This window comes from Saccostrea cucullata, unplaced genomic scaffold (assembly GCF_032062105.1).
Source record: "Saccostrea cucullata isolate Sc308-1 unplaced genomic scaffold, CSIRO_AGI_Scuc_v1 ctg2615, whole genome shotgun sequence".
Taxonomy (NCBI): domain Eukaryota; kingdom Metazoa; phylum Mollusca; class Bivalvia; order Ostreida; family Ostreidae; genus Saccostrea; species Saccostrea cuccullata.
In genome coordinates, this window is record NW_026935497.1 from 13,086 (window position 1) to 26,611 (window position 13,526).

A 13,526-nucleotide genomic window follows, 5' to 3' on the forward strand; every position below is an offset into this window, starting at 1 on the left:
TTTTGATTTTTGGTCTTTATTTTGACAATATCTCAAATAGTTGTACGCTATTTATTCATAACATTTATAAAACACTGAATTCAGAAAAGATCAGCATGTAATTAATATACATTGTAAAAATATTTATGTACATTTCCTTCACATGTATGCATGTCAAGTTCTTATGATACATGAATGATAACAATGAACAGCACAATGCCAAACATGACCAATAATGACCATAATGAAATGCATGGTTAAAATGTGTACTTCATTTTTTTCAATGGTGAATGATTTAGGAATATTTTCAATCTTTAGCTATCTCTATTTCACACACTTTGAAAATACTTCAGCAAGAATATTTCATGCAAAGCGTTTGTAAGTATTTCATCTGTCTATACAATCCTGAAATACACTGATTCCATCAAGTCTCTATTTGTGTGTGGTTTAGCAGGCCCGGCACAATTTGATGCAAGTTCAGTGTGTTTTAGATATTCACAACAGTTTGACAAATACATATCCTCTTAGAAAGCATATCTTGTTCTGATGTCTTCAAGCTTTTTGGAAACCTGAAAATAAAAATAACCATGTAATACATACTCCAGCCAATCTTGATGATCACAGATCAGGGTTTTAAACTAACTTGTAATCTTTGATCGCCATGTGGGCTACTAAACCTTGCAATTCTGGGGCCCACATCAAAATTTATTCGCCCACAAATTATCACACCTTCTGTTGAATAAATATACAACAACCCCATTTTTCGTTATTTTTTTTTTATCATATGACTCATGTTTCTTTTCTATCCGTAGAAACATTGTGCATGACTTATCTTAATTTCAAATTGTCCTCTTTTGTTTAAAAAGATTGAAATGGTTATTAAACATCATATCTTCAAGCACATGGCAGATTTCTTCACAGACACAACCAAGATACTTTTTGGTTTGTTGGGCTCATTGACGCGTCAATGTCACATTGGTCGTCACAATCACTCAGACGCTTTATGTTTAAGTACTTCTCACTGGTAAATATAAAGCACTTTACTGATTACGAAAATTTCAAGAGAAAAAAAAGGAACATTCGGACAAAATTAAAAAACAAATATTTATCACCGTAAATTTTCTAATCGCCATGTGGGCTACTTGAACATAATTTTAAGTCGCCCACAAGGAATATTGGTCGCAAATGGCGAGTGGGCGACTGTTAATTTCAAACCCTGCAGATGATACTGAAAAAATAAGAGGCCTACGGACCTTATAGGTAACCTTAGTATCATGAAACAACTTTCCAACAATTGAATTTGGTTCATATTTTAAACCACGGGCCATGAAATCCTGTTAGATAAATGACCCAGGAAATTCATTAGACTTGTACAATGATGTTTTGCACCCTTCAACAGGGTAAATGAAAAGGTAATTTTGATGACTGGGATATTTTTAAACACTTACTTCACTGGGCGTCCTGTCTAACTCTTCAGACACACTCTTCTGTTTGGCAGGATCTATGGAGTTAAACATCTCACACAGGTCTCCATCTATCACATTCTACAAGGATCAAATAAGATGTTTTGCCACATAAGAATGCAAAACTGCACAACTAAATTTTTCCATAACCCTGCTAGTTTGTATAATTATAAAATCCATGGTAGATTGTGACAGTGGTTACATGTACTTTTATAAGTCACATGTTCATGATAAATTATATTAATATACAGGGTTGTGGTTGTTACACTTACTTTGACGGGGAAATAGTAGGATCTGAAGGACAAGTGATCTCGGCCACACAGAGGGGGGTGCTCTGTCCTCATGTACATCTCCAAATGTTGGAAGAAGTCATGATCCTACAATTTCAAAGTAAACTTATCATCCTTCATCGGAAACTCTTTATATTTGAAATACACAGACATTGTTAATTGAAATTCTTGAAAGTGTTTGAACATAGACATAAAATCTGTATTATATTTGTCTCATACCTCGTGTGATGTGAAGGACACCAGCATCCCTATTCCCCCCGACAGTGTGGTGTACACCAGAGATTCTGACCCCCCGGGTATCAGGGTGGCCTTCTGTAAAGAGGTCACCATCTCCCCTAGGTGGAAGTTCATCACCACGTCTGCCTGGAAGTAGTCATCAATCATTATCACTCTAATCCCTGTTTTTGAGATTCAAGTTTAAATTTAGTTTGAAAATGACAGGAAATGTCATATACCTTTTGTGAAGCTCCATTCAGAAGACCTCTATCCCACAATGCTTTGTTTCCTGTTGGATCCTCATCAACATCATCACTTACATCTGATGGTAGTCGGATCTATCAAAATCAATGTTGTCATCATATAGAATATATCTGAATTCACTGAATGATGTCAAAATTCATGTTGTTACAAATGAACATGTACATATTTTATGTCCTAAGTTTTATGATCAAATTAAAATTTCAAAATATACCGTATTTGGGGGAATACAATACGCACTTTTTTCCTAAAATAAATAAGAATTACTTACGATGGTGATGTTGCAACATTATCTTGTGCTTTGTTGAAATAAATGCATAAATAATTTTCTCCAATTTGTAAGAGAAAGTTATAAAGTGTGTATTTTGCCCCTGCCACAGCCAAATACGGTACATTACTTACGATGGTGATGTTGCCGAATTTGTCTGCCCCTGCCACAGTATTATAATCCAGTAAACAGGAAGCTGTGATCCACCTCGGGTTTGTGTCATCGGCAAACACAATCAGCTGGTTCTCCTGTCTCTTGTATCGCAGAAAATGAAAACTGTCCTGAATGTCAGATGCCACTATACGATTTCCAATGGTGTGGATCATGGAGACGAAGTTTGGGATGCTCTATAATGGAAAGTTACTCATTACATATCATAAGGAAGAAAACAATTAGTCCAATTTTTAATTATCTAGTACAGTCATGATGAATGTTGTAAGCTGAGACTGTTGGTTCTATAGTCTAATGCCCCTCCCCTTAAAATCATATTTACCTGTTTAAGCACTGTTCGACCACAAATTAATGAATCCAGCAAGTTTCTTTCTTTTGTGGTTTATCGATATACTCGTAGATACATATATCCAATTTCTTACCTTATTCTCACATTTCCTCAGCATTTTCTTCTTGCCTATGTCATAAATCCTTAGATACCTTCCCACACCAATAAGCACTCGTCCTTGAAATGAAGCAATTGCTCCTGGGACATCTTCCACAGGCGTTTTATGTAATAAGTTCAGGGATTCCCCTCCATCCTCCACTTGATAAAGGTAGATAAATCCTCCAGTGAGCGATCGTGGATTTAATACAAGGTCTCTTGCGACACCCACTAACACAAATTGGTCATCTCCACGACTGGCAAACTTCACTAGGGCAATGCTGTAATAGTTTAATTCAGAATTTAAACACATGAATTTGACATACATTCTCATGTAAGGCTATCTAAATTTAATTCTCTGGTTCTCAGGCCAATTTTCTCCAAAACAGATGCGGGCGGGAGGCATTTTATTTATCATTTTATTGGCAATAAAGTAGATGAGGGAGGTACTTTTTTAATTTTAATTTTCGAATTTTCTTTAAAAATAAAGATAATTTTTTTATTCACAGATATACTTTCCATGTATGATCAAAAGGTTTGCTTTATCCATTGCTTATCAGCGTGTGAACATCATAGGCAATGTCTTCGATGTATTTTTAAACAAGGTGGCCAAAATCTCTTTGCAAATGGCTACCGGAAGTGATAGTTGAATACTAAACTATGAAAAAAATGAGGACAGAACTTTTTTTTTCGGGATTGGTGTCAGCAATACCAACTTTTTATTTTATCAAAAATACAATAAAATTAGCAATGCGGCTACCTCAAAATGGATGCGTGCGGGCCTGAGAACCAGAAAATCAATTTTATATAGCCTAATGTTTACAAGAACACCATCAATTGAAAAAAAAATTTTTTTAAAGTATATACATGTACATTATCACAACTAAAGGCTCAAGAAAAAAAAAATTCAGTATCTTTATCTGTACAAATCTTTCTGGACACAATAATAGTTAGCCATCTTTTTGTCATGAATCAGAAATTAGATAATTGTAATCACAAATCAATTGAAACACAGTAAAACATCATTTTCATGACAGCTTATGTTAGCATGGTTACCCTGAAGATGTTGTCCACCACAACACAGTACCTACCTGTGTACGGATTCATTCTGTTCCAGCTGTATTTTCTCCAGCGTGTTGCCAGTGATGGGATTGATGATTCGGATGATGGAGGCCCACATTCCAGGACCAGCCTTGGGGGCCCCGAACGTAGCTTCAGATCGCTCCTCATTCAGGAAGTTAGCGGCCATTTCTGCAGCCATTTCTCTCTCCTCCGCACTCACCATCTCCACCATTTCCTGAAGTATTGTCATTTCACATTTTTATTACACAAATATATGTATTAAAATGGTCAATACAAGGCCCAAATAATTAGGTACATCATCACATTCCTTTCTGAGATAAAACATAATTAAAAAATTTGTACATGGTACATGAACATCAGCATTACACATTTTAGGCCATGTAAAACTAGTGCTAATAACAGTAACTCCCTTTTAGTTCCATATTCCCTGTAATATACTATTTGTGAAAGCATTCAGTCCAAAATTATTAAAAATCACTCATTCAAGTGTATTTCTAATTTCATTGCCATTTGCTGTTTGACCTCTCCTTCTTTGTAGGAGTCCCTTATATTTATTTAAGCATTATAATCCCATCCTGTTTGGTTGAAAAACAAGGGAGTTATAGCCATTTCAAGTGTCAGCCAATCAGATTGCAGCACACGTGCATGCGCGTGATTAAACATGATCATTTTTCTATATGGCATTGTAGGATATCCTAATGAATGATTAGGAGGTTTTAAATTTCAAAGCATTTCGTCAAAAAACAAAGGAGATATAGTCATTTAAAGTTTCAGCCAATCAGATCGCAGCACACGTGCATGCGCGTAATTTCGTGAAATTTTTTGTATATCATATTGCAGGGCATCCTAATGTATGACTATGTTTTAAATTTCAAAGCATTTCGACAAAAAACAAAGGCGATATAGTCAATTAAAGTGTCAGCCAATCAGATTGCAGCACACGTGCATGCGCGTGATTTCATGAAATTTTTTCTATATCATATTGTAGGATATCCTAATTCATGTATATATTTTGAATTTCAAAGCATTTCATCAAAAAACAGAGAAGATACTGAGATTTTTGTTTTAGCCAATCAGAGCGAAGCGCACGTGCATGCCCTCTGCTAATTTGACAGTGTCACATTATCAATAGTATTAATATATCTTTATATAATGAGTTTCAAATCATTTCATCAAAAAATGTAAAAGTAATAGCTATTTTAAGTATATCAGTCAATTCACTCATTTCACGCGCACGCACGTGCGTGCTTATGCGCGCAAAATGACCTTCGTTCCGCACACCTACACTACACACCTATTAACCCTAAAAAGGTTTTAGCTCAGTTGGGTGAACGTTTAAAAGCCAAAAAAAACAGGAGAAGAAATAATAAAAAAAATAATAATAATAATAATAATAACTATTGCTAATTCAATGGTTTTCAGTTGAAACACGGATGTATAACACTCCCTTTTGGTGCCATATTCCCTGTAAGCTTCATTAAATAAGTATATTATTTCTGAGATTTAAACAACATTTACAAAGAAGTGTACAAAAATCATTTAAACTTTAGCATTTGCACGCGTGCACATGTGAATGCATTTGCGTCATGACCATATCATCTTGTCTACACAATCTATATTTTTAATACACTGAATATTAAAGTATTTAATCCAAAATTATTTTTAAAATACGCTCATTCAAGTGTATTTTTGATTTTCACGTGCACGCACGTGCATACATGAGCATGGTGACCATACCTTCTTTTAGAAGTCCATTAAATCTATCTATGTTCTAAAATCCACCACGTTTGGGTGAAAACTAAGGGAGTTATAGCTGTTTAAAGTTTCAGCCAATCAGATTGCAGCACATGTAACACATGCATGAGCATGGTGACCATACTACTTGTAGAAGTCCATTATATCTAATGTTCCAAATCCCATCCTGTTTGGTTGAAAACCAAGTTATAGCTGTTTAAAGTTTCAGCCAATCAGATTGCAGTAACGTGCATGAAAAACGTGTTTTCATGATAATTGCTTTATTTCATGTTGTAGGATATCCTAATGCATGGCTATGTTCAAAATTTCAAAGGATTTCGTCAAAGAACAAGAAAGATATTGAGACTTTAGTTGCAGCCAATTAAAGTGCACGTGCATGCGCGTGAGATCTTGCTATTTTCACCATGTCGTATATACTACTTATATATCCTCACATTATGAGTTTCAAAGCATTTCATCTAAAAAAAAGAAAAGTTGTGGCTATATATATTATATTGGTCATTTCACGTGTTGCACGTGCACGCTCTTGCAAGCACGTGCGCGCAAAATGACCTTGATTCCGCAAATCTACATAACATGTCTACTAACCCTAAAAAGGTTTTACCTACATCGGACGAACAGTTTACAAGATCATTCCCGGACAAAAAAGTTCCAGGAAGAAGAAGAAGAAAAATAATAATAATAAGAAACATAAAAACAATATGTTCCCCAACTTCGTTTGGGGAACAGATAATAAGAAACAGAGTAAAAACAATATGTTCCCAAACTCCGTTTAAGTAATTCCTTGGTTCTCAGGCCTTTTTTCAAGAAATATGATGAGGGAGGGATGCATTTTTTTCACTTTTTATTGCCCCCAAAACTGATGAGGCATCTTTTTACATTGTACAAAACCTAAGAAAATGATGAGGGAGGTGATTTGTTGTTTTTATTTTATTGATTTAGCAATAAAAAGGGTCAATGAGGCACCCTTAAAAGAGATGAGGGAGGGCCTGAGAACCAAGATAATATTTTTTTATAGCCTTAGGAATAACAGTAATTCTATAAAACTCTAGCCTACCTCTGCCATTTGCTGTTTCCTCTCCATCTTTGTGGCCTCTGTATAAGCATTATAATCAGTCTCTATTACTATCAGGTTGTTGGTCTCGGGATGAATCACAAATTTTCTGGGAGTGTATTGTAGGGGATGGGACACCTGATTAAACACAGCACCCAATTTTTCTAAGGCCAAAATTCTGAAAACAGGACACAAATCATTTCATTAATGCTCACAAGCACGAAACTTCGAAACTTAATGGTAGCCAAAGGAATACTGAAAACAATCAAGCAGTTACAATGAAGCGCATTGAAGTGGTAAAATTCTCCGTTTGGATGAAAAGTTCTGAGTCATGTTTTGAAGGTCAATTATAACATAATGACACGCCCATATTTTTAGAAACGAGAAAGTAATATTTGTCGTAGTTTTAGGACATCCCATTCTTCGCGACAAGCATCATGATGTAACTCAAGATGTACAATGAAGCGCATTGAAGTGGTAAAATTCTCCGTTTGGATGAAAAGTTCTGAGTCATGTTTTGAAGGTCAATTATAACATAATGACACGCCCATATTTTTAGAAACGAGAAAAATATTCGTGTAGTTTTAGGACATCCCATTCTTCGCGACAAGCATCTTGAGTTACACTGAAATGGAGCTTTAAAAAAAATAGAAGAGGGAGTTTCTCCCGCCTGTTAAACACAGATTGCAACGAATATGTACATATTTTTGAACTTATCATGTCTATTGAAGTTACCACTACACATGTTTTGGTCGAACACGTGTTTACTCGGTGTTTATTTAGATCCTCAATTTGATTGGCTATTATATTTACGGAAAACCTGTTCTACAGGTATTTGAAGAAACAACTTGACCGTTTTATCAATTTCTAAAGAAATGGGCGTGTCAAAAGATGACAATAAACACTCTAAATATAGCTCAAAACGTTCCATTCGAACAGAAAATTTTACCACTTCAATGCGCTTCATTGTATTACTAAAAGTGTTGACAAAATAACAGTGTATTTATTTTGCTGTTAGTTGAACTAACTATAATACATGTATATACAAGTTCTTTTTGTACACCTTTCTCCTTACCTGAGAGTGTTCGTGGAGATGGCTACAATGCCCTCTGGACACTGTTCCGAGGCAAAACCTGATGCATACTCCAAAGTCTCATAAGACAAGGGGGTCAGATGGAACCTGTTCTGGTAGGTGTAGCTGAGCCAAGATCTACTGGACATGGCTAGAACCTATAGCACAAAAACACACACAATCTATTTAACTGTTTAAATGCCAGAAATAAACAAAGAATTTTCATATTGCCAGTAATCAGAAAAGATAAATTGTAATCAATGGTTTTCAGTTGAAACACGGATGTATAACATCATATTACTGGCTTTTTCAAATAAAGTATATTATTTTTAGGGAGTTCTTTTTTCTGTCCATAAAACACTGAATCTTGCTCTGAAATCTCTGAGATAAAGAATTTTACCATACTGAAGCACAGGTAAGCCCTAATTAATCATCTTTTTTTTGGTTCTATCTAGCATCAGTTCTATTAAGTTTAAACAACTTACTGCTTCTGATCCTTGCATGGATATTCTGAAGAGTTTGACAGGCCTCAATCCAAGGTATCTTGTCCTAGTGTCTGAGAGGTCTCCAGTAACTGTGTCCAACACTGTCCTCAGTAACACACCATTCTGTAACATTCAGAACTAATCAATGATTCCAAGTCCATTAATTAGCAAGTAATATGTATAATAATTAACCTCAAACTGCCAGTAATCAGAAAAACAGATTGTGTAATCAAATGATTTTCAGTTGAAACACGGAAATATATCATCATGTTACTGTTTTTCCCTCCAATGAAATAACATATTTGTCACTTGAAAGATGTTTACAATTAAATGCACGTAAATATCTCCCATGTTATATACTTTCATTATATCCTCCATTATATCTTTCCTTACCTGTAGACCGATGTTGAGAAATAAGCCCCCCACTGTGCCAGTCTCCCCCGTTTCCTCCTTAGCTTCTGTACCTCCCATTTCCACTATACACAGAGACTCAGGGGGTTCTGGCAAGGCCTGCATACTCAGTGGGGACAAACAATCCTAAAAACCAAATAAAATGCTACAGATATGCACTTGTATAAGTATCTTGGAAAGAAATTGACAAGTAAACAGAGAAAGAATTGACAAGGTATTACATGTAAGACATAAAATATGGAAACTTTCTGAATAAAATGTCACCCTTCCAAATGATCAAATTTAATCCATATCATTCTATATTGGATAATATAAAACAGCATATTTACAGTAACTGCAGGAAACCATAACACTTTGAACTTACAGCTGGATCCAGTGAAACGATCCTGACTGTGTTATCAGAGAGCCCAACCCCCAGGAAGCGACACCTCTGTTCTCCCACGGGGACTCTCCCCAGGGCCATACACACTACTTCTGAGGACATCTCCTTTCTCTCTGTGTACTCATTTAACTGACCTGTCTATAGAGCAGAAAGACACAAAAATAATTAAAGCATCAACTGTTTGAAAAAAAATACTTTTCTGTGGTTTTTGTTTTCAACAAGCATTGAAGTCTAAGTACACAAATGCTGTAAAAAACTTGTTATTGGGAAAATACTATTAACAGAATATCAGTTTTCATAGCTAATATCATTTTACATGAATTTTTTGAAAGAAAATTTTAAGTCCTTCTAGATCTAGAGTGTATACTCAAAAATTTTAATCTTCATTAATTTTCATTCACTTTACCATTGCACTCATTATGCAAATTCTGAAGTGGGTGAAAACAACTCAAGTAAAAAATTTACATGTATTTAATACTTATCAACAGTAAGTAATTTGTGGTATACTTACTGGGTCCATTTCAAAGTAGACAAGTTCTCCCCCTGTTAACGCTATCACTACTTGTCTCTGATTGACAGCACATTTGACAATGCTCTTTTTCCCAGGTGTCTTCCACTCGTTGACTCTTTTGTCAGATCGGATGTGACGGATTCCATCAGGGTAAATCTGGAAAAACAGTAAAATGAGTTTTTGACAAAGTTCACAATACCAGGCTGATGAATTTTGAATAAATACAAAGCATACATCTCAGATACCAAAATAATCATAAACTTCTCATATGAAGTGGAGAAAGTTACTTTATCATCACAGATGTATACAAATGATAGCGAGTTAGAAATAAAAATAGATGATATACATGGTATGTACCTGTACAAGAGCATCATCTCCGAGCTGTGAACAAGAAAGTGTTGGTGTGGTTCCCAAGAACCCAGAATCTGTCACTTCTTCTACCGTCTCTCCGATGGACAATACAAGAGTAGCGTTGACGAAGGACACGATAATGTAGGCGTCAAATTCATCTACAAGTACAGAGCACTAGGCAAGGTAAAAAAAGATGTCAGTTGTCTCTATCACAGAATGTGCCACAAAATGAAAACTGTGAATACACATTACAGAATGATTACACACACATGTGAGGGACTATTTGGAATTGATATGTGGGGTGTGCGAGAGCTGAATTATAGAACTGGATCCAAAATCTAAAACTACATATATACATAATACAAATGCATATTTTATGACACATTTTACATTTTCTAAAATAAGTAAGCATGATCCATAGTCACAGTCATCTCCTTTTCAAAGATTTCTTGAAATTCTTCCATCATGAAACCCAACTTTTAATACCCACCTGATACTGGTATCAGCCTTATTCTAGGACAGCATCTGAAATGAGAAAGTAGGCGTGGTGAAGGAAAGTTCCAAACACCAGCCTTTATTAGAGTTGTTCTATTCTGTGGGTCCCTGCTGTTGTATTACTTTGTGCAATTAAAGTACACATTCTTCATTATTTTTTTTTAATCTTATAATTCATGTTCAGTCTGTCATTTTAAAATCCAGTGTACCTACAAACAAAAAGTATCTGTTCTCAGTTTTTCAACTGGAAATGAGGACAAATATTTGACTTTCTATTGGTAGAACTTTGAACTCAAAATTCTCCTAATTCAAATATTTGTCTTTTCCTTAAAGTTCACTCTCCCCCAATTGGCACCATGGTGTTTAGTGCAAGGACCCACTCTTTGTCTCTGTAAATAAAGTAAACATTACCCTCAATGTTCTTTTTCACTGTCCAGACGGCATTGGGGTTACCGGGCAGTTCTGATACGGCCATTTCAGACACCTATAAATTATACAGCATATTGATCTAACATTAACAATCAAGTTTTAGGGTGCAAATTATAGAAAACTACAAATTATAGAATATTACAATATATTTTTTCCACTATTTGGTAGAGATAAATACTTGTGTCCTTTGGAGTCAGAAAACTAGTGTTAACTTACCTCCAGACCATGTCTTAGAACCCTTAGTGTGGACCTAGGGCCCCTCCCACACAGAGTATACAGCTGTGGTGTGTCTTCATTTGCAAGATCAGCAATCTAGAAAAATGATACATGAACCATAAATTGCAGTATTTTAACAAATGGCACTTTTAATTTACTTTTTAGATACAAATTATGTTTTACATTCACTTTGATTCTCTCCATGCATCTTACCTGGCAATGTGTGATGGGTGAGAGACTGTCCATCTCGTCCACCTGTACAAGGTTTTTGAGTGGTCTTGGTGAAAAAAAATGAGGTTCACCTTCCTCAAGCTGAGATGCACTGCTGAATCTGGGCTCATCATCATCATCTCCAAGCTGGGCAATCTGGTACAAGTAACTGAAAGATGCACACAATAATTAATCTGAAACTTTAACCACGACCAAAATCACATAAATGTATGTAAATATATGTAAATATGTGTATTTAAATACTGTAGCACCATTATCAGATATAACCTGACTTCTTGTTTTTCAGAAATATGTATGTACATGAACACAGACCCAACTTTCAATTATTCAGAAAACCAAGTTCTTACATTTATTTTCTTCCCTCATACATGTAGATCTCAAACAACTTACTGATTTCCAAACTCTGATGCTATGAAGAGAAAGCCAGACTTCAGCACACACATACTAGATGCAACAGGGACTGTGTCAAAATACTTTAATATGATCTCTGTGACCTAAAATTGAAACCAACCCTGTTAAACATATACATTAACATTTCACAGATATATAGTTCCACCTTAATGTATTAATCAACGTACCATATCTTCATCTGTTTCAAGTGTGATTTTGAAGATGTCTCCTTGTTCAGTTTGTGCCAGAAAGAAGAACATGCTCTGAAAATAAAATCAAATTCAATTTATAAAAGAACACCCTTATCATACAAAATTCTTGTTTATAAATTTCACAACCTTGAACTTACTTTTGTTTTATGTGTAGCACTGCAGACAAAGATCATACCCCTTTCTGGATCATCAAGATCATTCTGAAATTATATAAAACATTATAAAAACACTGCAGAATCTTTCACAAATCTCAATAATATATGCAAATAGATTGCCTTCAGTATTGGCATTATAAGATGAATATGTCTTATATACAGCATTATCATCTCACCCTTCTTCTGGGGATAGGACATCTGATGTCGGGCTGATCTCCAAGATTTTTGTATGTGATGTAGTTCTCAGAACAGATCAACACTCCACTGGGACCATCACTCCCTCCAGGGACTGTAAAAAAAATAATGAAAAAGATATCTACGCATTCATACCGTATGTAACTTCAACAGACAACACATTCAATTTCTTCCCTGAACTCAAAATTTTGTACTGTGAATTCACTTATTTTTATGGAGGGTTTCAAGGAGGTATGAAGAGACCCATGAATTTATGTTCACCATGAAATTTCATTTTTCACAATCATAACTACTCAACAATTCTTCACCCACAAAATTAAATCTCCACATACCCATATTTTTTCCTCAAACCATGAAAATTTTACCCATTGAAAATACATTAGGGCTGAAACGATTCACCGAAATATCGATATTGTTCGATATAAGTGCTCGGTTCAATGTTCGATTCACCATCTCGATTTTCGGTTCGATACGTTTTTTATAATCGGGTTTGGTTAACTCTTTGAAATAGATCGGGTTCGACCTTGTTTTAATAGTTTGACACACACATGAGTGAGAAAATTTGGACGGTAAAGTTTCAGAGGAGGCTGCCGCTCCTATTATTTATACAGATAAAGTGTTCTTAATCAACGGAACCACAAGTAATCAGAGATGTGCAATTAACAAATTAGTAAATTCGGGCTAGTAAAAATTGTAACTACACGTTATATATGAAAAGCACAACCGGTATTTTTACTCATATTTTGCTATCAAATTCCCAACCAGTGAATATTTTCCAGGCAGCATGCTCCTACTGTCAACATATCTCCATAATTTTCTCCTTTTTGCAGTATTACCTGACTAATTTACTTCCAAAAACGATCGTTTTTTCCTAGTCCAAATTTCGCCCATTCATCCGTTTATTGTAAATTCATGCAGATATCTCGTTAAATTATTTACGATCAGTCAATCAACTGAAAGATCAGTGTTTTGTGATTCACATGAAATATATTTCTATTGTATTGAATGATTTAATATGAAAACAAAA

General features: G+C 35.1%; 1 protein-coding gene across 1 annotated transcript in view; it reads right to left on the minus strand.

The window, feature by feature from the left end:
• LOC134243002 (splicing factor 3B subunit 3-like) overlaps positions 1 to 13,526 on the minus strand; it is a 24,014-nt gene continuing 10,488 nt past the window's right edge. The window contains exons 7-28 of the mRNA XM_062725208.1: positions 12,481 to 12,593; positions 12,287 to 12,349; positions 12,126 to 12,200; positions 11,938 to 12,041; positions 11,530 to 11,695; positions 11,317 to 11,412; positions 11,083 to 11,155; positions 10,183 to 10,334; positions 9,826 to 9,981; positions 9,297 to 9,452; positions 8,915 to 9,058; positions 8,522 to 8,644; positions 8,040 to 8,194; positions 6,968 to 7,142; positions 4,164 to 4,369; positions 3,071 to 3,353; positions 2,612 to 2,824; positions 2,188 to 2,286; positions 1,952 to 2,095; positions 1,715 to 1,819; positions 1,428 to 1,523; positions 1 to 548 (exon numbers count right to left, since the gene is read on the minus strand). Of these exons, the coding sequence (XP_062581192.1) occupies positions 504 to 548; positions 1,428 to 1,523; positions 1,715 to 1,819; positions 1,952 to 2,095; positions 2,188 to 2,286; positions 2,612 to 2,824; positions 3,071 to 3,353; positions 4,164 to 4,369; positions 6,968 to 7,142; positions 8,040 to 8,194; positions 8,522 to 8,644; positions 8,915 to 9,058; positions 9,297 to 9,452; positions 9,826 to 9,981; positions 10,183 to 10,334; positions 11,083 to 11,155; positions 11,317 to 11,412; positions 11,530 to 11,695; positions 11,938 to 12,041; positions 12,126 to 12,200; positions 12,287 to 12,349; positions 12,481 to 12,593 (2,942 nt within the window). The 3' untranslated portion in view covers positions 1 to 503. The remainder of the gene's footprint in view (positions 549 to 1,427; positions 1,524 to 1,714; positions 1,820 to 1,951; positions 2,096 to 2,187; positions 2,287 to 2,611; positions 2,825 to 3,070; positions 3,354 to 4,163; positions 4,370 to 6,967; positions 7,143 to 8,039; positions 8,195 to 8,521; positions 8,645 to 8,914; positions 9,059 to 9,296; positions 9,453 to 9,825; positions 9,982 to 10,182; positions 10,335 to 11,082; positions 11,156 to 11,316; positions 11,413 to 11,529; positions 11,696 to 11,937; positions 12,042 to 12,125; positions 12,201 to 12,286; positions 12,350 to 12,480; positions 12,594 to 13,526) is intronic.